General features: G+C 38.4%; 1 protein-coding gene across 1 annotated transcript; it reads right to left on the bottom strand.

Annotated features, from left to right (window-relative positions):
* LACTB2 (lactamase beta 2) lies at window positions 1-14,216 on the bottom strand. Its single transcript, XM_050891840.1, has 7 exons — window positions 14,095-14,216; window positions 13,338-13,501; window positions 11,913-12,036; window positions 9,500-9,678; window positions 5,062-5,210; window positions 3,382-3,463; window positions 1-949 (listed from the first exon to the last, which is right to left on the bottom strand). The coding sequence occupies exons 1-7, from the start codon at window positions 14,214-14,216 to the stop codon at window positions 906-908; spliced, it is 864 nt and encodes a 287-aa protein (XP_050747797.1). The 3' UTR covers window positions 1-905.
* Between the last annotated feature and the right edge of the window lie 10,457 nt (window positions 14,217-24,673).

Below are 24,673 nucleotides of genomic sequence, written 5' to 3'. Positions count from 1 at the left end.
TTAATCCTCCAACACTGTATTTTAATACACTATACAGTATCTTACAACCAAATACAAACTTTAGTTAAAATATTTGTAGTTTAAATGGATTTAACAGCAAAACTTGAAGCTTGTTAGTTATAAAGTGATAGACAAACTTAACTTCACATGGTCTATAATACATATCTCAATTTATACAGATTTTTAATCACATTCTTGCAGAATCTTTTAAGATAAAGAATTTAAGAGTCTGCTCCAATTCTGTGCATTTTTTGACACTGATTAGTTAAAATTAAGGAATCCTTCGACTGAATTGCATAGAAATGGTGCTTCCACTAGAAAACAGAGAAGTCTGGAATTACTTTCAGTGCTTGTTAAAACCTATTGCAGTGAGCACTCAGCAAAGATCTGCACAGGCAGCTAAATTAGAAAAGGAATATAAACCCCAGTATTTACAACTATTAACAAAAATAACTTGGTTTTTAGAATGTACAGATAACTTACTAGAAAATCACTTTTTGAAAAGCACAAGCAAATGAAAACAGGTTTAGAATAACATCTTTTCTATTCTTTTTACTAGAGTTTTTTAATGTCTGATTTATTAAGTTTATAATATTACTTTGCAATATTGTAATATTACGTTTATAAGACCTTGCTATTTGTCTTCTGGCACTGATGATAAAGCTGGGTGTTTTATGGTAGAGGTAACATTCAGTTCTTCACACTCATTCCATTTTATTAACTCAGTACCTATCAGGTTATTTTTAAAATTCCCGTAAAGAAGAATATGAAAAACATTAGCTAACTGACTGTAACTTTGCTTTAAAATTGTTACCACTTTTTAAAAAAAAAAAGGAAGAATTAGTTTTTATTTTACATGCTGCAACTGTGCAGATTAAAAATATTCCTGAGCAATCTTGCGTGACTTATAAATTGTTTCTCCATCTGAAGTTGGGAGACGCCTCATGTACTGTTAAGAAAAAAAGATGAAATTAGTCACAAACACTTAGATGCTCTATATAAACATTGGACTATCTCAAACTTAAACTGTACATGCATATGTATGTCTATACATGTAATTTTTTATTAAAACTACTGGAATACTTTCCTTCAGGCCAGTGTTGAGTTTTAATGGAAGGTGATAAGCATTAACTGTTTCACAATGTAACCTAGCAATATAAAGAATGATTAATAAAAAAGGGTTTAATAATCCTATAGTTATTTAAAGTTCAGAATATTAAAATTTCTAGATATTAAGAAATTTGAGGTAGCAGAGCACTTGTTGCATTTTCTGAAATTTATGAACTTTAGAGAAGAAAAATTGGTGCTGCTAAATTAAGAACAGTGAAATTATTTTAATCTCTTGATCAGCTGTGTTTTAAAAATGTGAAACAATGACCAAGATATTTATATCCAAACATGGGAGAAAGCTTACATGTGCATATTGTGCCATGCTCCTGTATACAAGACATTATTTTTCTGTTTTAAGCGAGAAAAGCAGATCTGTAAAGGCAGTATCACTCCTAACTGAAGTTCTAAAAGTTATGTACCAACATAAACTGCAATCCCTAGAATGAAGTGGTGAGTTAATGACTGCAGCAGACAGCATATGGCCATAATTTGCACTGAGTATCTCTCTTGTAAGGTTGTAATATGCCTGTCACAGTCATTACTGATACTGACAACATGTTTCTTTGGAAAAATATTTTGTGAAAATTAAGCAGACAGTGTTATGACTGCAACTCAGTCTTCCATAATGAGAACAAAACTTGAAATACTGCAACTCAAGACTATGTGGAAAGGACATCATATCAAAACCAAATCAACGAGTACCACAAGTATGCAAGCATTTGTATGCTACATGCTCAGAACCAACAGAGTCAGTTTTCCTTAGCAGATGTCCTTAATTTGAAGTGAAAAACTGACAAAGGTCACATGATGTTAAGTGTTTATCATAGATCTGCGTCTAAGCTTGCATTTAAAAATTTAGCAACTGTTTCCACACTGCAGAGATCAGCATAGAAAACCCCAAGTGTTCTGATGAGATTGCTTTCCTCCTTCTCTGTAAGCACAAATTGAAGAACAAACCAAAAAACTTTAAGGGCACTTCTTGTGCTTCATGGAAAGCAGGAGCACACAGCTGAATCAAGGACCTCCAACTGGAGTAGAAGAGTCACAACAATTCTTCTGATCGGTATCTCCTCTAGTTATTTACACTTTCTAATAATTTTAAGCAGTTGCTACTTTGTGAACAGATATCTGACTGAAGCTCCATATCTGCTGTCTCTTCAAAATTCAAAGGTGGTTTCTGGGGAAAACTGAGCTCCTTCTGTCCATCTGATACCCCAGAGGAATCTTGTGGAGCCAAACTGGAGAAATGTGTAGGTCAGTAATGTATGTTAATAACCAAGAATTGAGATCACATTTAAAAGCTGGTGCAGTAAGTATCATGCTAGTAAGCTTCCATGGCATTCTGCACAAAAGATGCTTAAAGACATCATTTTCTGGACTTCAGTAATGACTGTATTCGTGTGACTCTGGTCTATTTTCTTTGAATAAAAAGCAGGTCATTATTATTACAGAAATGAAATCTCAATTGTTCAATTAGTACCTAGTAGCTGATTTATCATTAAAATAAACAGAAGGTCTAAGTTGGAAAAGATACACTAATTTCATGTTATTCAGGTTGGTAAATGCTGAAAATTTGAAACAGTTGTAAATATTTGTGTAATTATTTACTTATAAGTAGACAGTCCTGGGTACAGTTATGCAATGTACAGAAAACAGTATTTTCCTTAGCTTCTGGCTGAATAATGTTTCGACATGCGCATGCCATTACAGAACTAGAATACTCCACCTTGTTCACTAAAAATAAAGGCACAATGTAAAAACAGTAAACGAAATACAGTTGCTCTACTTAAGTACTGTACTAAACAAACTGTAAAAATTTACACTGCATGATTTTAACTGTCTCTAGAATACATACATACAACAATACGCATTTAGGAAAGGCAGAAACGTAAAATGTTATCCCATAAAATGCTATGTACGCGCATATTTAGGTATGAATTTCAGAAAATACACAAAGGCATAAACACTAGCGTTAGGAATGTATTCCATGGTATGTTTTAAATAAAAAGTTAAAGGTATATGCATTGCAGTAATCTGTGCTCTAAGCATGTCACAAATACTTTATGAAATATTTTCTAGAAGTTTGGAAATACTGTATAACCGTCGGCTTTTTGTATACAATTCTACTTCTAATTGTCTGAAGGACAGCTACGGCAACTAATTGTGTGTTTTTTCCCCCCAGAAAATAATGCACTAAAATATAATGAGAAACAGTACATAGAAAATCAAAATGAAAATGACCCTCCTTCCACCCCTCTATCCACAACTTACACACTTTTCCTTCTTTTTCCAACTTCTTCAAATGCACTAGGAGGTTATTTTCTGCTGCTAGAAGTAAATTTTCAGGGATCTCCTAATGGGAACACAAGTATGCATTTTGTATTTGTTTAAATATCTCCCAATTATTTTTTCAATATACAGAACTCATGGTTTATTAACATAGATTTTCCTCTTCTGAATTGCTATGTTGAACATTCAGTTAGTTATATAATGACAACAAACTGAAATGAGTAAATCAATTTTACACCAGTTAAACTAGTAGCCTAACAACACATTTTTGTTTGCTTTGCTCATTTTTTGCATTATCCATTTGTATTATGCAAACTTTGGCCAACACTAAGAAGACTGTGCTCTTCTGAGCTTGGTCTGCACTGGGTTGTCATGTAGCTGAGCATTTTTAAAGACAAATTCAAAGATCCATTTCTCCACAGATACCTATCACTTCTATTCCATGACAGTATTTGCATGGGTTTAAATATCCTTTAACAATTAGTATCTGTAAATGAGTAAACAATTTAAAAATACAACAGCTTCAGGAGGACAAGACATCGCTTAAAATTTTCCAGTGCTCATCAGGGAAGAACCAGTAACATTTCTCAAAATCCCCCTCTCCAGCTCTATCATCCTAAAAGTAGAGCCTTCTTTTTGAAAATTAAAAAGTTCTTCTCCAAATAACATGAGTCTGGCAGGAAAATTCACTAGACAACTAGTTCAATAAATTGTGAATCTTTAAAAAGCTTTGAGAGATTACACTTTTTTTTTTTTTTAATATGAAAGCTTTAGTAGTACTGAAAAAAAATCTTATCATATAGTGACAGGACAAGTGGTTTGTGATTTATAGAAACATGTGAATGGCTGTATACTTAAAAACTGTAGTTGCTGAGGCAGGAAAACTGCAGGAGCTAAAGAGCTACAGGTAACAGTACATCAGCACTGCAAAATGTTCAATGTGATGTAGTCATTCTTTTGGAAACTGGGGATCAGCAGAACCATGAAAAATGAGTTGTGAAGCTGTTACAGACCTGTTCACAAACCACAGCCACTGGCAACTTTGACATCTTCCTCCAAAGCAAATGCTGTATCTCTTTTATCTCTAACGGCTACGAGGGGTAACCCCCATACCACGTGTACAAATTCCTGAGGTTACACGAAGAATGAAGTAGCGAAAAAGTACTCTTACACCTGTCTAATGACACACGCAAGCTACCCAACTTCTGAGTGCAATATCCATCTCTGTGGAACTGCAGTTCACCTGCACCCTCGTGCAGACCGATAAATCAAGAATTAGAAGTTTTACCCAATCCTTCAGGAGACTCCAAACACGCTTGCACAAATCAACAATTAACAGTCATCCCATACTTTTCACTTAGAACCAAGCACTACAACTTTATTTTTGCTTGGTCCTATGAAACTGTGCTTAGGACCATCTAGGTAGCGAAATAAGGAGTTCGTAAGAATCTTCTGGGCCCCACACCAATGAAGTGCTCAAACAGTACAATTTAAATGCACATTCATGTAAGATTTCTGAACAAGCAGAAATTTTTTTCTTTTTTTTCTCTTTTAAAAAGCCACCATGGTCTTCACTCAAATACTTAAACTGTTACATGCAATTTTATTAACATAACCTCAATTTTCTTCAGTTTGAGCTAAAAACTTTTAATCAACAATTACCTTGTATACTATCTTTACAAGCTCCGAGGATGTATATGATTTTCCAGCATTCTTCTGGAAAACATTTAGAATTTGCTGTTCCCGTGCATTTCGGTGAGAAATGTAGCCTTGGATTCTAGTACTTGCATCACGTACTACTGGGCCATGACCTAAATCAAAACACATGTACCAGAGCACTATTACTTAAATTTGGAATTAAGTATGCTATTGAATAATTGAATCATTGTTATGTAAACTCTGGTAGACCTAAAAGTCGTAAGAAGGGAGCAGCAGCTGTATGTACCACCCTGTCAGAGTATCCTTGATGTTAAATTTTAAGACGCTCTTCGCGTGGTTTTTGTTTTGTTTTGGTTTTTTTGCATATAAATAGGCCAAAATTAAGTTTGAATTTCTGCATCACAGTCTGCAATTGAAAAGCATTAAGATGGAAAGGAAGAATTAGGATCTGAAAAGTCTAAATGGGGAAAGGGAATACTTCAGATGGAATAAGGAAAGCAAGGGAAGACTACTTTAGGCTTTTAAAAAAAAAAAGGAAAGGAGTTCACTGCTAAACAGATTTTAAAGATGAGATTCGGATTATTATACTTCCTCTGTCTGCCTGTCTCACTCTCCCCAAAGGATATTGATACTGATGATTTAAACTGATACTGGTCTTTGAACAGTAGTGGCTGAGGCAAAGGACTCATGTACTACTGTCCTGTTGTGGGGCTATCTGGCAAACAGAGGCAAGAGAAGTAACATCTTTAATTGTGACAGATAAATTTTTCAGGACAGATCTTCAAAACTGACTCACATACTGTACTTTATTCCCTTAAGAACATACTTTCATAAGTATGATCAAAAAAATTAATAGAAGACAAATCAGTGAGCCAATCGGAACATGTCAGGGCAGGAATAAGCAGTGCACAAGGCTATATGTAGATCATTTTATGTCTGGCTGGTTAATAAACAAAACACATGTTTTTTCCTCGACTTATTGTGGCAGATCAGAAATGTTCAACTTACTGAAAGGTCTTTGAATCAAATTAGAAAAAAGCTTAATTGGTAAAGCATTAACCATTGTGGAAAAATCAAATACTGCCTCATGATATGCTAAAATGACAGATGAAATGAAAATATTTTTCAGTCATGAGTTACATGCACAGAAATTAAACTTAATGTTTTACCTATAGAGAAATCTACTTGCATGAATATTTGTCACATGCTTTTTATAGAAAGGTTTCCTATTTCTTTGCCTGTATACCTCACCTGAAGTAGCAGCAGCAACTTCCAGCTCTGCCAGTCTAAACTCCAAGTAATTTATAAAATGAGAACAGAAACTACTGTAGAAAAACAAAGCTTTCTTTTAGAAGTTATTGGGTATCATCCAAATCAGACAGTTTCTTTTGAGGGTCTCTGACTATTTTAAGAAAATAATCATATTCTTTACTTGTACTTTTGGATTAACTGACTAAATGGGTTTTTAGTTTTAAGGCTTTTTAAATTAGAGCTTATTTTGCCTGAGGACAGGCAGCTTATAGAAAAAGAGGAACTAATTTTTCATGTTTTGAATATCTGTAAAATAAAACAGTGTCAAAGGAATCCATCCTTCAGCAAGTCAAAATATGCATATCTCAACTTATACACTCACTTCAGCAGATTTGAAATTACAAATACAACATTGAAGCTTACCTTGTGTAAAGATAGTATTATAAATAAAAGATATGTAACATGTAAATATAAAATTATACTGTCATACGCACATATATTTAATGATTTCAAACATATTTAATCTGAAGCTATTGTTCCTACTACAGTACCTCTAGTAAATATTTTACCATTTATAAAAACAAAAGTTTAAATTTAGAAAAAACACATTAAGATATACAGAGCAGAGACTACAATGGTAACTGTCCATTCTCTTGCATTATCTAGTGACAGAAGTCACATTAAAGTATTCAGAATTAAGGCCTGCACAGTGAATCACAAGGCAGTCTTAAAACAAGTCCCTGCTCTTCCAAGCGATTTAATTAACTTAGACTACAAGACCAATGTCAGTACCTGGAATGGAACCCACATTCTGCAAAGTTAAAGGCTTTTCATATCCATTACATCATCTGATCCATAGCCATTGTGTATGCATATACATACATGAAAATGATGTCAGAAAGCTTGGAACTAAATCCAGATGTGGACCTTTCCCATCCATAATTTTTCAGGGACAGCACCACAGTTAACTTCCCCACTAAATAAATTAATATCTACATAAATGTAAGATGTTTCTGAGCATGTGAAATAGATCTCTCAAAATATGACCGTCTTTCCAATAATTCAGACCTTTTATCAGACAGCTTCATAGTATTTCAGACCTCTGTATAGCCCAGATGATCAGAAACAGTAAGTTTTTATTCACATAACACCCTGTGAAGTAATACAGATTCTCTTACTTTACAGTAGATTAAGGCACAAAGGATAAAATTTAAGAAAATAATTGGCTCATGAAATCTTGCATGGATTCCTAACTCCAGTACCATTTTTTTCTGTGTTACCAAGGAACATCATTTATTATTACAGGATGGGGAGCCCTCTGCTGACTAAAACGCCCTTTTCTAGTCCCAAGGATTCTCATCAGCTATCAGCTGTAAATAGACTGTCATGAGTATTCTGCCTGAAGTAATTTCCACATTAAATTAAAAAAGAAACATGGAAGGGGAAGGATTGGCAAAATTCAGCTACTCACACCTAGCCAGCAGTCAGCTTGTTACAAAAATTCATGCTCCCCTATATCTAATTCTGAGGCTGCAATGTGAGTGCTAAAGCATGGATGGGAAACAGAGAAACAGTTCAAGAATTATGAAGCCTAGAACTGCAATAAAGTCCAAGTACTGAGCTTATATAGAATGTACTGGTAAAGCAAACTACCTTCTGCTATAGCTACCATTTTACTGTAGTATATATCAATAGTATAAACAATTGTTCTGATTGGGCAATAGTTATCTTTTACACGATTGCACATACATTTTGTGATGCATGGATAAAAAAAAGAAAGTTAATTCCAAACCATCTCAATACTTAGCTACTCATCACTGAAAATGCATAATATCTGACTGGCTTCCTAACTGCAAGTACAGCATGAACGTACAACAGTGTAGCAAACAGTTACAGATAAATGGGACAAATATTCAGCCTTGGTGAATGTGTAATCTAGATAAATAACGATTAAGGAGCGAGTGAAATACAACAGATAAAACTGATAAATCCAATACAATTTGGCATATATGTGGTTTTGGAAGGCAGAAATTCAATCAGAGGAACAGACTGTGTTTTGTAGATATTTAAGAAAGAAAGTAGAACATTTGATTGATCAGTAGATTGAGATTCTGGAGGCTAAAATATTCTTAGTTTTACCAGTAGTTAAGTCAATAACTATGAGCAAGTCACTATTTCTGTCTATGTCAGCCTCCACATCCATGGAATATCTATGATATTTTTCTTAAGTAGCAATTTTATGCTTAGATCTTAAAGCACTTGAAGAACACCTGCTTCAAAAGAAGCGTATTTTAAGAATGAACACAAAAGAGATTTGGTTATGTAGGCTAAACATAGGTGGTTAATGGAGGAAGACAGAAGTGAGAATGTAGACACAGTCGCTCAGAATGACAAGTTGAAGAAGATGAAACAGAAAAAGTCAGAAAAAATCCTGAGATGTAGATCTGAAAAAGCAAATGAGGAGCTTAAACCTTAGTTACATAATGAATTCTTAAAATCCCATCTTCTCAAATAGACACGTGGTTTATATGAAAAGTAAATGCATTCCCAAGGTTTGGGGGAGATAGAGGAAAAAAATTAAAGCAAAGTCATAGACTGAATGAATCAGCAACTTACTTTTAGAACATGATGTTTGGCCTCTTGGCTCTTGTTCAAATTTAAGCTAAGTCATTAACTAAGACAACCATTTGACAGTCCTGCAGCTTTCCAAGATGAATTTGTGATTAATCTGGGCTGCAAAGGACAGACGTCTCTCTCAAAAAACAATACTAGGTTATTCACATTGGCAGTGTATGTGGGGATGCAAAGGACCACAAGAACAACTATTATTTTTTCTTCCAGGGTAACATTAAGACGCATGGATAGAGTAATATAAGAAAACCAAATCACTGTATGATTCCAACAGTGAAAGATTCTGGCCTCTGTTGGCTTTGGGCACAGAAGCACAAGATTCACCCTGAAATGGAGAAATCTCAGGAAGGAAAGATATCCATCACTGCAAAATTTTCAAGTCTTGCAAACCACCATGCCATAAAGTCATCTTAGCTTAGCACTGGACATATATTAAGTAATGAACTTGAATTGTTACATTAGTAATGGTGTTTGATTGTAGTAAGAGTTCTCAAATTCTTAGAGGAGATATTTAAAAATTATATAGTAAAGCAGAGCAGTTAAAAATAGAACCACTTACCTGGATATATTAACTCTAGTTTCATTTGTAACAACCTTTTCAAAGTTTTCATGTAATCATACAGGTCTTCAATTACTGTTGTTCCTTCCCCTAAAATACAGTCACCGGAAAATACAGCATTTTCTTCTTCTAGATGTAAAGCCATATGATCATCAGTGTGTCCAGGCGTATATAAAACTCTGAAGAATAACAACAAAAAAGCGTAAGTTTTTCATACAGCATATATGTTTCATTTTCAGAAGCTAGAAACAAATAATGATAAAATCATACACTTACAAAGTCGCCCACAAGAACCAGAAAAAAATAGACCAAAAAAGGCTGACATGTCAGTGTAAACAGGGTATCACTTTGTCTAATCCCAGTCCATTTTCCTACACCATGTAGAGAACACAGATCGTCATCTCTAACATGCTTTTACTTACATGACAGCTGGCTAGTCATGTAGAATTTGTGTTATAGAGGGCTTTACTCTGAAGCTTTAAAAAAGAAAAATTGACATGTTACTTCCAGATTGAAATGTGTGGAGTTCTTGACATACACCTTGCACTTAGCAAAAGAGGGTAAGGATGATGTTGCCAATTCTTTTAGAAATTAACTACAAACTTCTGGACCCAACCTAGATAAAGTTCTGCCTCCCGAAATTTATTTTTCCCTGAAAGCCCCATGACACAGTGGAGCGGAGCTGTCAAATACAACAAGGAATCATGGTCTTTTAGCTGTTCTATGTGCAGGTCATTAAACATCTGCATGGTAAGGATTTAGGACCCCACAGCTTGAATGAGTACTGCATTAGAATGCAGCAAAGGGTGAATGGACAGTTGATATGCATATAGTAACCTGAGCTGCTAAGGAGCTGCACTGCAGTGTCCTTTCACTACGATTTTTGAAAGGCAGAAGGCCTCATGCTGAGGCTGATTCAAACTGAAAGTAACACAACTCAGGCGAGCATCACTGCTGAAATTCATCAGATTCTTCTTGTTAATGGCAGATGCATCAAAGCAGTGATCAGGAACGGACAGAGCTGGTGCCAACCATGGGGTACAGGCCAATGCTAAACAGCACCCAGCCAGGTCAGTGCAGGGCTGGGAGGCCAGAAGCACAGCACCATCTGATGCAATGACTTCCAGCTCTTACTGGATACTGAGTTCAGCAGAAAGCAGGTGAGCCATTGTCCTGCAGAGGCAACATAAAAACCCAATTGATGGGTTGCATCTTGCCTTTGTAGGAAGTGGTATCCTCCAGTTCTTGATGAAACTTTACCAGGAAGCTTAACCACTAGCATGGAAAAACAAAGGAAAAAGAATCCAACACTGCCTGGCACACCTTGAAAACTTGGAAGTTGCTAACTAAAATTTAACATGCAGATACTGCTATTTTGGAACCAGTGGTGGATCTAAGAGTATCCTTAACGTGCTTACTGAATTAACCAGGTGAGAATACCTGCTTTTAACCAAGCATAAAGTTTGGCTGCATTACCCCAAACTTCAAAATGTGCCACCCCTGTCTTACTTGGATTCAAATTTAACAAGTTGTTTTCCATCTCTAAATTGGTTCTGTCCAAACATGGGCCACTAAGGGTAGTGATAAGTCTTCAATATTCAATATAATACTTTCCATGTATATATTTTTTTTTTACACTAACAAAATAAAATGCTTTTGGTCAAATATATCCTTTATTTTTACGTTTTTTCTTCCAATTAGCCAGCTGGCATATCCTACAAGTGGGATATAATTCACATCTAAACTGAGGAAAACAAGCAAAATTTGTCCTTAGAAGAGTAATGCCTTGTTAATGAAAGAACTCTGGAAACAGAATGGTCAGATCTTTTTATTGTGTGTGTGTTTGTGTGAGGCAGAGCGGCTTTCTGTTTCAGACTCATTCAAGCCAACAAGACAGGCAATATGCTCTCTGGGAAGAAGCCCTCCCAAATTGGCACCCTACAAGAACCTGACAGGTTAAAGGTTTAAAATTTAACATTTTAAGTATTAAATGTTTTAGTGTCTCCTTGGGAAATATTTTTAAAGTAAAAAGAAAGGCATGCTAAATAATCCATCCACACTACCATAAACTTCCCAAAAGTATCAATTTTAAGAATAACTACTTACCTAAGAGTGATGAGAAAGTATGTAAAATCCTATTTGATTTTCTCAGAGGAAATATTTTTCAGGGGAAATATTCTTAATTTCTCTGCTGAGGCCAAAACCCAAAGGCTAATTCCTGATAATCCTCATTCATAAAAACCAGTTTCTTCATATAAACATACCCTGCTGGATCATGATAGCAAGTCTACATGTGTAAGTGTTGAAAAGATTAGATGCATGGATTGCCAATCATTAGAAGTTAGGATACATATATGTGTCAGAATTGTGAAGAAAAAAGTGATCCAGCAAACTTGCAGAAATTGGTGTTTACCTGAGTGTGGCTCCCTCTGTCTGTATCACGTCTCCCTCTTTAAGATAAAAATATTTATGTCCTCCTTCTATTATTTCTTCACGGTGAGGGACACGAGGAAGCTTACTGATGCGATATTCAGAGTCTATTTAAAGGAAACAAAGAAAATGTTTTGAATTAGTCACTAACAAAGCCAATTCCACAGAAAGGCTACTTTTTGAACAAGTACTGTTAATTATTACACAGTGTGAATACAAAACTAGAAACAAGAAATTCTGTACAGTAACTTTGTTTGCAAAACAACCTTATTTCAGAGCCACAAACACTGAATAGTGAAAGCCACTGAATCTTAACACTGTACTCTGTACCAGCAGCAATTCTGAAGACGAAAAAGCACGAGTGAAATTAATAAAATGTCAGTAATTATTATATTCTTGACTCATCAAGAGTCAAAACCCCCAAATTTCTACAACACCACTAAGATTTCTGCGCTCATGTTCTGCATGATGATTCACAGAAGCACCATTCAACATTGGCCTAACACTGGATGGAGGCTTTTTGACCTGCAACTTCCCCCAGCGTCTATTGTTCTGAACCGTGCATGAACTGTGAATGCCTCGGCTGGAACAGCTATGGATAGCAACCCAGAAAGGTATTTATATCCCTTGCTAGTCTTTACAACCATGCTCATAGGTTGACAAGATCAAAATCCTCACAAAGACACCAATGTTGTTTTCAGTAGTGCCCAGGCTTCTTTGCAGATAAGCACCTGGCAACTTTAAAAAATCTGATAAAGCCTGTGACAAAGCTTGTGACGACGTCCAACAATGCTAAAAAGAACCGCATTACCCATATTGCTTCTTCTCTTCCCAGATACTAATGCAGAAACGTCTCTTACTGCTTATCAACATGAAATACACATTTTTAGATCAGAATTTACCTGCAGACTGCCCTGCCCTCTTCCCCCTCATGATCTGAGGCCTACAAATTTGTCAGCAATTACTAATGGTCTGTGTAATGAATCTCAAAGTTATGCATGTTTCTTTTTCAGAGATTAAGGTATTGTTTTTACACAAGCGAAAATAATGATCAATTTGTCATTACTGTCAATAGAAAGGAACGAGTATCAAGTTTTTCTCACATCTCAGTATTATGTAAACTGCTGATGGTAATCTAGGTTCTCATTATTCACACATAAGAAAAACTCACTATGAAGGTATACACAGGTATTGCAGAAAAACCGTAGTACTGCAACTACGATATTCAGATTGCTGAATATGAATATTGCTCTCATTCTACAAACTGTAACAGTATCACAAAATTACATGTAGTTCATATGGAAATTCCAGAAGAATAATCCACCTGATTTGCATAGAAGCACTCAGTAAGAGACTTTTCTTGCCACGTATCTAACATTTTTAACAATATCCAAAATCTCTGGCCTACCATTAGGGATGTTTTTGCAGATGTCAGGTATTCCACCAGTATGATCATGATGCCAGTGTGTCACTAAAATTTCTTGAATTGAGATGTTGAAGTCTGACAGTGCCTGCTTTAAACAGCCAAGATATTCAGGAATAGCTGGCTCCCCAGTGTCAATAAGGACTCTTCTACACATGGACAAAAAAAAAAAAACAGTGAGAGAATTTAGAGTGCTCATGCGACAGTTAAATACTGTTAAAAAAAGAACCCAACATTGCGTGGAAATGCGATAATAATGGATGTCTCCATATTCCAGACGCCATCTCTTTCCCTCCGTGACATTCTACCCCCGTGGCATAACAATTTACAAAGGAGGGTAAATAATAAATTTAGCCCACACATTTGCAACTTGCTGACAAGTCGCAGGAGCGACTAAACGACCATTTAGTACCGCCGGGGAGCTGCGAGGCCTGAGGCAGAGGCACCCACCCGCTTCCCTCACAGAATGCTCCGCCTCAGCCCAACAGTCGCCCGGCCGAGGCTCCACACCCCACCTGCCGCCTCCGGGCACCGGTCCCGAAAACTTAATGCTGTATTTTTTTTTTTTTCCCCTCCTCTTTTTTACCCTAAAGCCCCCTTTACCGAGCCCGGTAGCCGCTCTCGAGCCGGAGGCAGCGCACAGGCCCCAAGCGGGGCGAGGGAAGGGGACGGGGACGGGGCGGCGGCGGCCGCCGCCGCCCCGTCCCCGTCCCCTTCCCTCGCCCCCGAGCAGTGTCGTTACCTGGGCCCGGTGCCCACCAGGTAGGTGTTGGTGCCCTGCAGAGTCATGGGCCCCGGGTTGCAGCCCAGTACCCGCACCACTCGCGACGAGAGGCGCTCGATGCGCGGCAGCAGCGACGCCATCTCTGCAGCGGCACCCCGCAAATTCTTCCCCCCCCCCACCTCGCCCCTACTCCCGGCTCCGCTCCCCTCACACCACCACCGAAGGGCGAGGGCGGGAAGACGGAAGGCACTATTCCCCCTGCTCCGCCTCCCGGCGCCGGACGCGGGCCCTTCCGCCCGGTTGTGAGGCGAACGGGCTGTGAGGCGGCTGGGCTGCCGCCCTCAGTGAGGCGGCTCCTCCCGGCCCACGGCCACGGCGGGGCACCGGAGGGTTTTCGCTTAAAACTCGGCCTGTAGGAACAAACGCTGTGGTCATGCAGTGGATTAAAGGCGATGTTCTCCTTTGACGGGTTGGTGCCTCGCTGCTGCCCAGTGAGAGGCAGGTCTGGGCTCTGCTGGCTTCTTCCTAAAGCCGTGAGGAATTCGTTGTAGCAATAGCTGTATCTTCTGTATATTCTGAGAACATGCCCAGTTACAGCATATATAGGAGCTATATATGCTCTTGTATGGCATACAGGACCTGTCTAGGATTCAGCATTTTTAAGAAAATTGGGGAGCTACCGGACAGTGTCCAGTGAAGGGCCACTAAAGTGATGAAGGGACTGGAGCATCTCTTCTGTGAGGAAAGGCTGAGAGAGCTGGGACTGTCCAGCCTGGAGAAGAGAAGGCTCAGGGGATCTCATCAGTGTATATAAATACCTGAAGGGAGGATGCATAGAAGACAGAGCCAGGCTCTGTCACAGGGCCATTGCCTCTGGTCCTGTCACGGGGCCTGGCAACAGGACCAGAGGCAGTGGGCACACACTGAAACACAGGAGGTTCCCTCTGAACATCAGGAAACACTTCTTCACTGTGAGGGTGACCAAGTGCTGGCACAGGTTGCCCAGAGAGGTTGCAGTCTCCATCCTTGGAGATATTCAGAAGCCATCTGGACACAGTCCTGGGCAGCCTGCTCTAGATGGCCCTGCTTGAGCAGGGGGGTTGGACCAGATGACCTCCAGAGGTCCCTTCCAGCCTCAGCCATTCTGTGATTCTGTGAAATTTTGTCACTGTCATCCCAGTAGTAATACTGTGTTTGCAAACAGCATTCATTCTAGAGCCTGCAAGATGCTGAAATTCACCTGTTGGCTTTGCAGTGTCCCCTCCGAAACCCGTGATGAATTGCCTTTCAACTGGCATTGTTAGAGAAATTAGAGCAGACTTGTTCTCTCTTTAAAGTACCTGTAAATGAAGAATAAAGATAATTTAACCTGAAGTTAAAGCAGGTAATATTACTGTGGGCAACTTTACCAATATTAGAATTTCAAATATTACCTGATTGTTTTATACCTACATAAGATCCTATATATTACCTGTAACAAATAAATGTAAATTTATAAGGTGATCATAGCAATACAAAGCACAATAAAGTGTTTGATGGTAGCATATTTTTTGCTTAAATGGTTTTTCAGTATATGAAAATAGAGTTGCAACCCGTATATGTGATCTGGGGCCATTTCTAGGATTTGCATGGGCAAACAGAACAGATTCCCGCTGTCTTCTGAAAGGGCAGAAATCCCCAAACATGATCTTGATAGGCAAACTTCCAAAAGACTTGTTAGATACAAACAACTCGGTGTACAGCATGGAACTGAAAAACAAAACTTCGTGACTGCAACAGAACTCTGTAACTTCATGAAACTTCAAAGTTTAAATTTTGTGGTTTGCTTAAACGCTCATGTGGGCAAGTAATACATGCAATACATGCCGGGAGACGAGCTATTAAAGGCTTCAGCATACTAACAAAAGTCTGCATCTTGCCATGCATGAGAAACTGGTGTTCCCCACTCTAACACTATGTCTCTTTCCTCCTTCCCCCATTGCTGGTTCTCAGTCTGCCACAGATACACCTGATGCGTTTGGCTTCCCGGGCAGTGCGAGGCAGAGGATGGCACGAGGCAGGGAGGCAGCTCTGAGGTAGGCCCTGCTACCTGCCTAGCCGTGCTGCACTTGCTAGTGTCGACTCAACTCCAGATTTTCAGATGGCCTCCAAGGTCAGAGAACAAATGGTGCCTTTCAGCTGCCTGGTCAGACAGCAGCACTGCATCTTCACTGTCCGGGGACCAACAGCATGCTTGCCTCTAGGCTGTTTCATCAGTGCTAATTTAGCTACAGTTAGTACGCTTAAAGTGCTAGCTAACCCTTCAGCTACACAAACAGTATGCATTACCTTGCAGTCACCCATTCAGCCAAACAGTTTGCTTCGTGATGCGTAAGAGGCCTGCTGGCAGTATGTTGTGCAGGCCTATATTATGCAGCAATTAAAAAAATCTACTCCTGGGCATGTACTTCAATCGCAGCTGTTAATTGCCAGGCATCACAAAAGCCACAGACAGAAACTGTGCCACAGTACAGATACTTGCCATCCCTATATTTAGGCCTTCAAGCCAATTTCTTTGATTTATCTGATAAATCAAAACTTTACTTATTTGAGATATAAAACCATTACCTTTATTTTTTATTTTCAAGCTCATCAAAGCAAGAACTACAGACAACAGAAAGGATGTTTCAGGTCAAAGGAAAGAAGCCTTTTTGTGTGTAGGTATGCTGCTGAAGTAAGAAATACACCCCTATACACAATATTCCAGTCTCTTCCAATATCATTTTCCTGTATACAGTTTTATAAGAAACTGTGACTAGACCTGAACTTACCTAATCATGAGGTACCCTATTATGCTGATTTTGTAGCACACGTGTATACCTATTTGGTGGTACGTTCAACCCATTTTCAGTCCTTAGGTACACTTCAGCTGCTATGTCGTTAGAAGAAGGTACTACCTAAGCAAAGGCAAGTTGTGTATTTCAGTGGTTTCCTATTTCTAAGAAAATTCTGAAAGTTTAGAGAAGATTTCTGAAATGATTTACCTGAAGTTTTACATGTCATTGATAACTCAGAAGTAGTAAGGTGCTAGTTATTTTTAACATCACAAGACTTTTTTTTTTCTAAATTAAGAATTGTTTGGGGAACTGTAGACTTATTCCCCGGGGAATACTTACTACTACTGTTACTGTCCTGTAGTAAAAGAATACATTTTCTGATATTAGGCAGAAGCTGTTAATCTGTTTCGTCTGTAGGTGGCAGCAGTGGGTGCCTTTGGAGAACGAAGTGCACGTTATTCTATCTTCATTTCCTGCACAAGCCCATCGGTTTGAAAAGTCTATTGTTTCTCTTATAATACAGGGGTTAATAGGCAGGTAGTTAAAGTCTTGCTATTACACTCTCTAATGTGGTACAAGCAAATATGAGTGTATAGCCTCAAGTTCTTTTGGTTCATTGACTGTTTTACGTTGTTAAGACAAAATTTTGAGGGGAAAAATATTCTGAAGCAGGGAATGTTAGACTACCAGTAAAAAAAAAAAGAAAAGCCGAGTTTCAATAAACCTAAAGTGAGATTGCTGGTCATATACAATTTGATATTTGATGGAGGATTAATTTTCTACAACTATGAGATACATAAAATGCAGTTTGGTATTTCTGAAAATCCCACAAGGTCACTGTTTGCAATTTTAGCACTCAAGAAACCTTTGAGTACTGGCACTTGGCTTTCTTCCCATTTTAAGCATAAATGTTGAGGATAAATGCCTCTCCGCTGTGGCTGTGTAATAGCCTAATAGATCTAAGCACAAGCATGTGATTCTGTGATAATTAGACAGAATCAGTTGAATAGTACATAGAAAATTTCTTGAGATACTTATCTTCAAAGGCATTGGTACATGGAAGTCTTGTAGGGAGGATTTTTGGTTGGTAGGTTTTCGTGTTACTTTAATACAATTCTAGCTGCTGTTTATAAAACATATTTTAAGATATGCATATATTTCTTGGTACTTGCAGAATTTTTCTTTCAGTTTCATTATGTTTTTATGCTTGTTACCTGGTACAGAGATAAGTAAAGAGACCTTAAACCAAAAAGAAGTGAAGCAGATTTCGCAGAGGGAATGTAGGCCACAAGATTCCTACATTAAGAGGCAGCATTGCATAGAAAATGCAGAAAGCCAGATCAGCTGTTTTGTAGAGATGATTAGGGGGGGATGATGAAGGGACTGGGGCATCTCTCCCATAAGGAAAGGTTGAGAGAGCTGGGACTGTCCAGTCTGGAGAAGAGAAGGCTCAGAGGGATCTCATCAATGCCTATAAATGGTGCAAAGAGGACGCAGCCAGGCTCTTTTCAGTGGTGCCAGTGACAGACAAGACGCAATGGGCACACACTGAAACACAGGAGGTTCCCTCTGAACATCAGGAAACAGTTCTTCACTGTGAGGGTGACTAAGCACTGGCACAGCTTGCCCAGAGAGGTTGCAGTCTCCATCCTTGGAGATACTCAAAAGCCGTCTGGACACAGTCCTGGGCAGCCTGCTCTAGATGGCCCTGCTTGAGCGGGGGGTTGGACCAGATGACCTCCAGAGGTCCCTTCCAGCCTCAGCTGTTCTGTGACTTTGTGAGATTCTCCTAAAAATTTGTATGTAATGCTACTCAGGGCATAAATAATCCATGTGAGTTCAACTTTGGATTCACTGGACAGGTGACATGGGGTTCTGCTGTAGCAGGGTACCAAGTAGCAGCGGTGGTAGAAAACTGCTGACAGCTTGTATAAGTATATTGGAATAATTCATGAAGAAGCAGGGGAATCTGTTACACTGAGGTAAAGTCATCGGCCAATAAACTCTTTCAAGCCATGCATTTTCTTCTGTAACTTCCATTAATACCAATGGCAAAAACATTCATTGACTGCAAAGCTTAAGTATCAAAAGCAAAGACACTTACACAATGAATCTTCAGAAATCCCGAAGTTTTTGAGGTCAGCGTTTCTTCCTGTTTATTTCTATGCTTGTCCTAGTGAGGACCTTAAGTTTCCAATGTCTGGCATAAGTCAACTGTTCCAAAGACAAAATATCCAATGTCCTGTTAACACTAATCAAAGCAGAGAAAAAAGGTCCTTCCTACCCCATTTGGAAGCAAATAACAAGATAGGTACTGAATACCATAGGAGTTTTGTCACAATTTAGAGATGTGCTTTCTTTGATGGCAAGTCTAACTAGAAAACAAATAAATCATCCAGCCAGTAATTTAGCTTGTGAGCTGCTTGATTTACACTCCAAGAATCAGATACACAAACCTTGTCTCTCTCTCTCTGTGCTACAGAGTTTTTGTCATTTTTTAATAATAACAAAGGTCACAACAATGAGTTTGTGACTTGGCTGATTTAAGATGCCTTCCTTTAAAGCTGTAGGAGCTTAGTCACTATTTGGGCAAATAGCTTGCAAAGCCTGTTACAAATTTAGAAAAGCTAAGGTGGAGCTAGAAGAATTTAAAACTACATACCAAACTCAGTATATAGTATATTTATTGCTCTGCTGCTAAATTATGTATATTTTTATAATTCAGCGAGAACATATCTCAGATGACCAAAATTTTTCATACATGAAGGTATGATATTAATCATTGCCTAAGATCAATAGAGATTTTTTAGGATTTAAAAGAAATCTATGTTGTACTGGAGGGCAGTTGCTTTTCAAATCTGGCCCAGATCCATGGAGAGGGGCAGTCTTGGTAAAAGCTGCTATATGTAGATAGTCTAGTCCCCAGTCAGTTTGCCACAGTCTTGTCTTTTCTGCAGCTACTCTTGCAATCTCATCCATCGAGGTCCCATTGAAGTGAAGGTTGTGAAGAAACAGTGGTCCAGTCCATTCCAGTGGATTTTATGCAAGCGGAACAATCAAGTCAGGGGAATACAAGACAGGATGGGCATGATGAATCACTTTTGTTTTTCTTGGTAAAGATTACGTAGGTTTATGCTGGTATCAGATTTTCAATTTGCTGCAAAAGCCCACGGTAGCTTAGTCCAACGTTGAAAGAAATATTGTCCACAAAAGCTATATTCTAACAGAGTCCTTGTATTCATTTGATCATTTACAGGACAGAACAGGTGTCATTGTAATTGCTGAGCCGCTTCTTCTCTGAAGTCACCAGGATTTTATTGTGGAGCGATATACAACTAAATTTTTAATTAGTGCACTCATGATGCTCACAGCCATTATGAAGAGCTTGTTGGGCATGCATGCAGTAGGCCTGTTATCTTTGAATCATCACCGAGATGATTCCACACAGGCAGAAAGGCCTCTGCTGCATTTATTCGGGGGCCGTTCTGGATAATGCATTGCCCCGCTGATGTCCTAAGATGTTTTCCCGATGTGTTGTCTTGCCGGAATGAACCATGTGCAATTGAACCCGGAATTCTGCAGTACTGCTTTGGATTCAGACACTGTCTTTTTAGCTTTGGAAACTTAACTTGATCTGTTGATTCTATTCTTCAAGTGACGACATGAAAATAATGGTATTTCAAGCACTGCAAGAACTGCTTAGGATTAGGATGTTTCTGACCTATAAGGGGGGAGCAGGAAGGAGCACAAGAAAAGGCAAGCACTGATACTATGTTCGCTATGAAGACACTGATGGGATTGTAGCTCCTGTCCTAAGAGCTAGAAAAGCTATAGACTGCTCTGGCTGAGGGTATGCATCATCCTGTGCAGCACAGTCATAGAGGCTGAATCACAACACCTGCTCCTTGTACCCTGCAGCTCTTTTAAACATGCAGAAAAATTGTATGTTGAGTGCCGATAGCTCAGCTGGAGCAGATTCTTGCAAACACCTGTAGTTTTACCAGAGGAAAACAATTTTAATCACTTGTCCCTGCAGTCTCTTTATGTAGCATTGCACAGAAGAGCTTTTTGTACGTATTTTAAAGTGCGTTGTACTATAGTTTTCAACTATAGCCAAAAAAATTGTTCTTTTTTCATAAATCTTTGAGATACATAAATGTGTATGCAAATAAATAAATGCCTATATACATATAGAAACAAACATATACATATAAACTCACACATATACACGTGTATGTTTTCATAAATACCTATTGGCTTTTGCTCAACAGGTCTAACAAACTGAAGTCTAAGTTTGAACATGCATACACAGATATATAAACATACAGAGGGAAAGTGGTACTTTTTTTTTTTACTTTTATGAAGTAAAGTGTGAAATTTATTTATTGAAGGGAATTTTATAATATATTAAACTCAGTATTAAATGTAGACAGGGACTTCTAAACCGAATTTTTAGAATAGTATTTTTATAATATATTCGTAAGAATGACAGTTCTTAACAGGTAGCAAATCATTAACTGTGTCACATGGTTTCCATATGATTTTAGTTTCAGTTTGTATTATATCAGTAAGCCCTTTAACTTTTCTTGGATTGCAAGTCTTGTAAAATTATGGATGGGAAACCCACGAATATGCAAATCTACAATTTTTTTAAAGTGAAAAATCTCTATCCATAGCCAGTGTTAAGGTAAGTCTGCATTTTGCAATAGCATTTTAAATGTATTGTGAGAACCGAAGGCCTTGCTAATAACATTTTATTGTTTATGCTTTATCACAAAAGTATGTTAGTTTTTAGAGCAGGCTTATATTTATGTTGGCTGACAGACACATTACTCTTCTTGCTCCTGTCATGTTAGATCTCATATGTTTAATAAGACTGGGGACAATACAATTCTGAGTGATACAAGACACTCTCTCCTGTGGCACTTAGTTGTACCCCACCTGGTACATGAGACCATGGTGCTCTTTGGAGTGCTATCATGCATAAAATATAGGGGATGTTAGGGGCTGAGATCTTCAACAGAGATTTCATGTGCACCTGTGAGCAGGCATTTGTGCTTGGGCTTGGAATTAAGACATTGAACATTCGAGAATACAGATTTGTGAGTCTCTGATAGATTTTTTTTTAGGTTAACGTGAGCAAAATGTAAACCCTGTGCCTTACGAGCCATTCCAAGGCTCTTTCAATACTAGATTCCTTATTCAAGAGAATTATGAGACTGTGAGCAAGCTGACGTGCTTGATAATGTGTAGCTCCTCATTTATCTCAGCTTACCTGATGGTTTCATATACCACCAAGATGTCCAGACAGGTCTGCAGACTGCCAGCATGGCAGCAGTTTAGACAGTATGCATGTCAGAAGTAGAAATCACCTGGCTCACAGCTACTCTTCATGCTGTTGTTTCAGAGGACTCTGGACATAGCCTGTAAAACTTCCTTTCTTATTAGGGATAATATGATAATGAGACAATTCCTCTTTGTGAAGTGCTCAGATACAAAAGGATAGGGAGGTTGTAAAGAGGAAGGAATCCAGCTACCCTATTTATTCATTTCAGGTACAAAATTAGAGGCTACTCCTTGCCACTCAAATGTCCAGTACAGTATTACTCATTAAATGTGAACCTTGGTATACTACCTACTTTGGCCATAAATTGCCTATCCAAAGAACTTTCAGTTTGCATCCAGTTATTGACTTACCTTTTACTGCTGAGTTTTCTTCAACAGTCAAATAGTGAACCTGTTCGGGTTTTTTTCTTTTTTCTTTTTTGAATCTGTTCTAAAAACCGTGCATAATGTTCTTGTCACAAAAAAGGATACAGCTTGACAAAGGTGGTACATCAAGTTGCAGAATGACATGATGTTCTTATGTAGAGTAAATACAGTTTCCTTTGGAATTTTTTTTAATGAAACCTAGTAATAAACTCTGAAGTTGATTCACACACAAGTTTTCAGATATGAAACATTTGTAAACACAAAGTTCAGTTTATGCTGGACTTTGTACCAAAGTCCACTTCCCCAAATCTGACTGTGAATTGGATATAAATTACATCAGTGATTTGAAAGACATTAGTGGTATTTTATTGGAGAGGATAGGAAAGAACAGTGACAGGATTCCAGCTCTCCAGCTGTAAGATCTCCTGATCCTTCTGACCTCTTCTGGGCCAGGACCTGAAACCTAAGTAGGAAATAGAACAAGAGGCTAGAAATAGCTAAGGCCTAGATCCAAAAAAATAACGTTTAGACACCCAGCACCTTTTTAGGCTGTTATGTTCCCACTTGTCTTCATTAGGAAATTAAGAGCTTAAGTTCTCTTTTTTGGATTTGTACCTGGATCACCGTGTAGACTAGCCCAGTCAACACCAGAGAAGAGTAGTCATCACCTTTCAAAAGCTTTGTTCATGGGATATTAACCAATTGTCTCATTTCATTCCGCTGTGGCAGCGTGCCTAAATTCACAAAAATCCAAAGGAGACCTGCCTCCGCATGCCCTTCCCCTGCCGCACGTTGCCTGGCGCAGCTGTTCCCCGTGTGTTTGCTGCTGTTTGGCAGTATCACCACCCCAAACCTGCTGCTTTGGCATGTCCTGCATCCCATCCTTTGGGATTGCTGCCAGCAGCTTTTCCCTAAGATATGCAAATGAAATAAGGGACTTTATCATTTTAATGTTTATAGCTTTGCAGAGGTGGAAATGAATGAGACAAAGAATGTACTGCCTTACAGCTTTTCTGTTTCACCTGGCAAATACCACAGATCTACAGAGGAAAGATGTGTAAGGACTACTTGAAGAGGTCACAAGAATCCTTGCAATGTTAGGCAATGTAAATGTAGTTCGGACTGCGAATTAATTCTGTTTGTAGTAGACAATGTGGTTAGGTCATCTGTGTGTAGCTACTACTCACACAGCTTGGGAGACATTTCCCAAAGAGGTGTAGAATGGTTCAAGTCTGGCTCCTTACAAGTCTCTTTAACAGGAGAGCTGCAATCCTATTCAGCACTTTCTTGCTGCGTATGGAAAAACAAACAGAAATGATAAAACCACTAGACGTATGCACACACATGCGTAACACAGTTGGAAATGACATAATGATGTGTACTCTGATACAACGGTGTGTACTCAAGACAGGAGTTTTTCGCAGTGTTTTGTGCTGTGCACAGTAAGGGAGTAGAGCTCAGCAGTGAAGTAAGTTCTGGGAAGGAATCAATCTTTTTTTCCATAAATGGGTTTTAAAAACTGGTAGAGGTAAGCTTGTTTCTTAGTATTTTGCAACTATTAGGAATTATCTCAACAGCTGCTTGTAAGTGGAGAGTCACTGTGGTTGGGAGAGTGGGTGACCTCAGCAGGTTCAGAGGTGCAGCTTCTCTTGGGCTGATTGTTCACAGATATCTCAGTACATTCTGCATTTTGTACTTAAATGGTCGTGTGAATTGCTATATGATACTTTAAAAGAAAATACTGTTACTGCTAATCTTCCTTTTTTCTTCTTCTTTTTAGGAACCAGTAATGAAGAATGACTCCATCAATTAAAAAGAAAATTTACATTTATTTTTTCCAGAATAGACGTGTATCAGTGTAGTTAATTTAATATTTAAATCAAGAATCCAGAAAAATGCAAGTCCCTTTGCCATAATAAAAATGCATAACCCAAGTTTCCTTTGTATAAAGCACTATAAGCAGGTGGTATCATCAGGAAAAAGACTCCATTGTAGGAAAGCACTTAGATTAATTCTGACTTTCCTTTACATGAAGTGAGGAGAGAATGACAACAGTGACAGTCTAACGC

This window comes from Gymnogyps californianus, chromosome 2 (assembly GCF_018139145.2).
Source record: "Gymnogyps californianus isolate 813 chromosome 2, ASM1813914v2, whole genome shotgun sequence".
NCBI lineage: Eukaryota > Metazoa > Chordata > Aves > Accipitriformes > Cathartidae > Gymnogyps > Gymnogyps californianus.
Note: the sequence above shows the minus strand (reverse complement) of the source record. Positions and strands in the feature narration are given on the sequence as shown.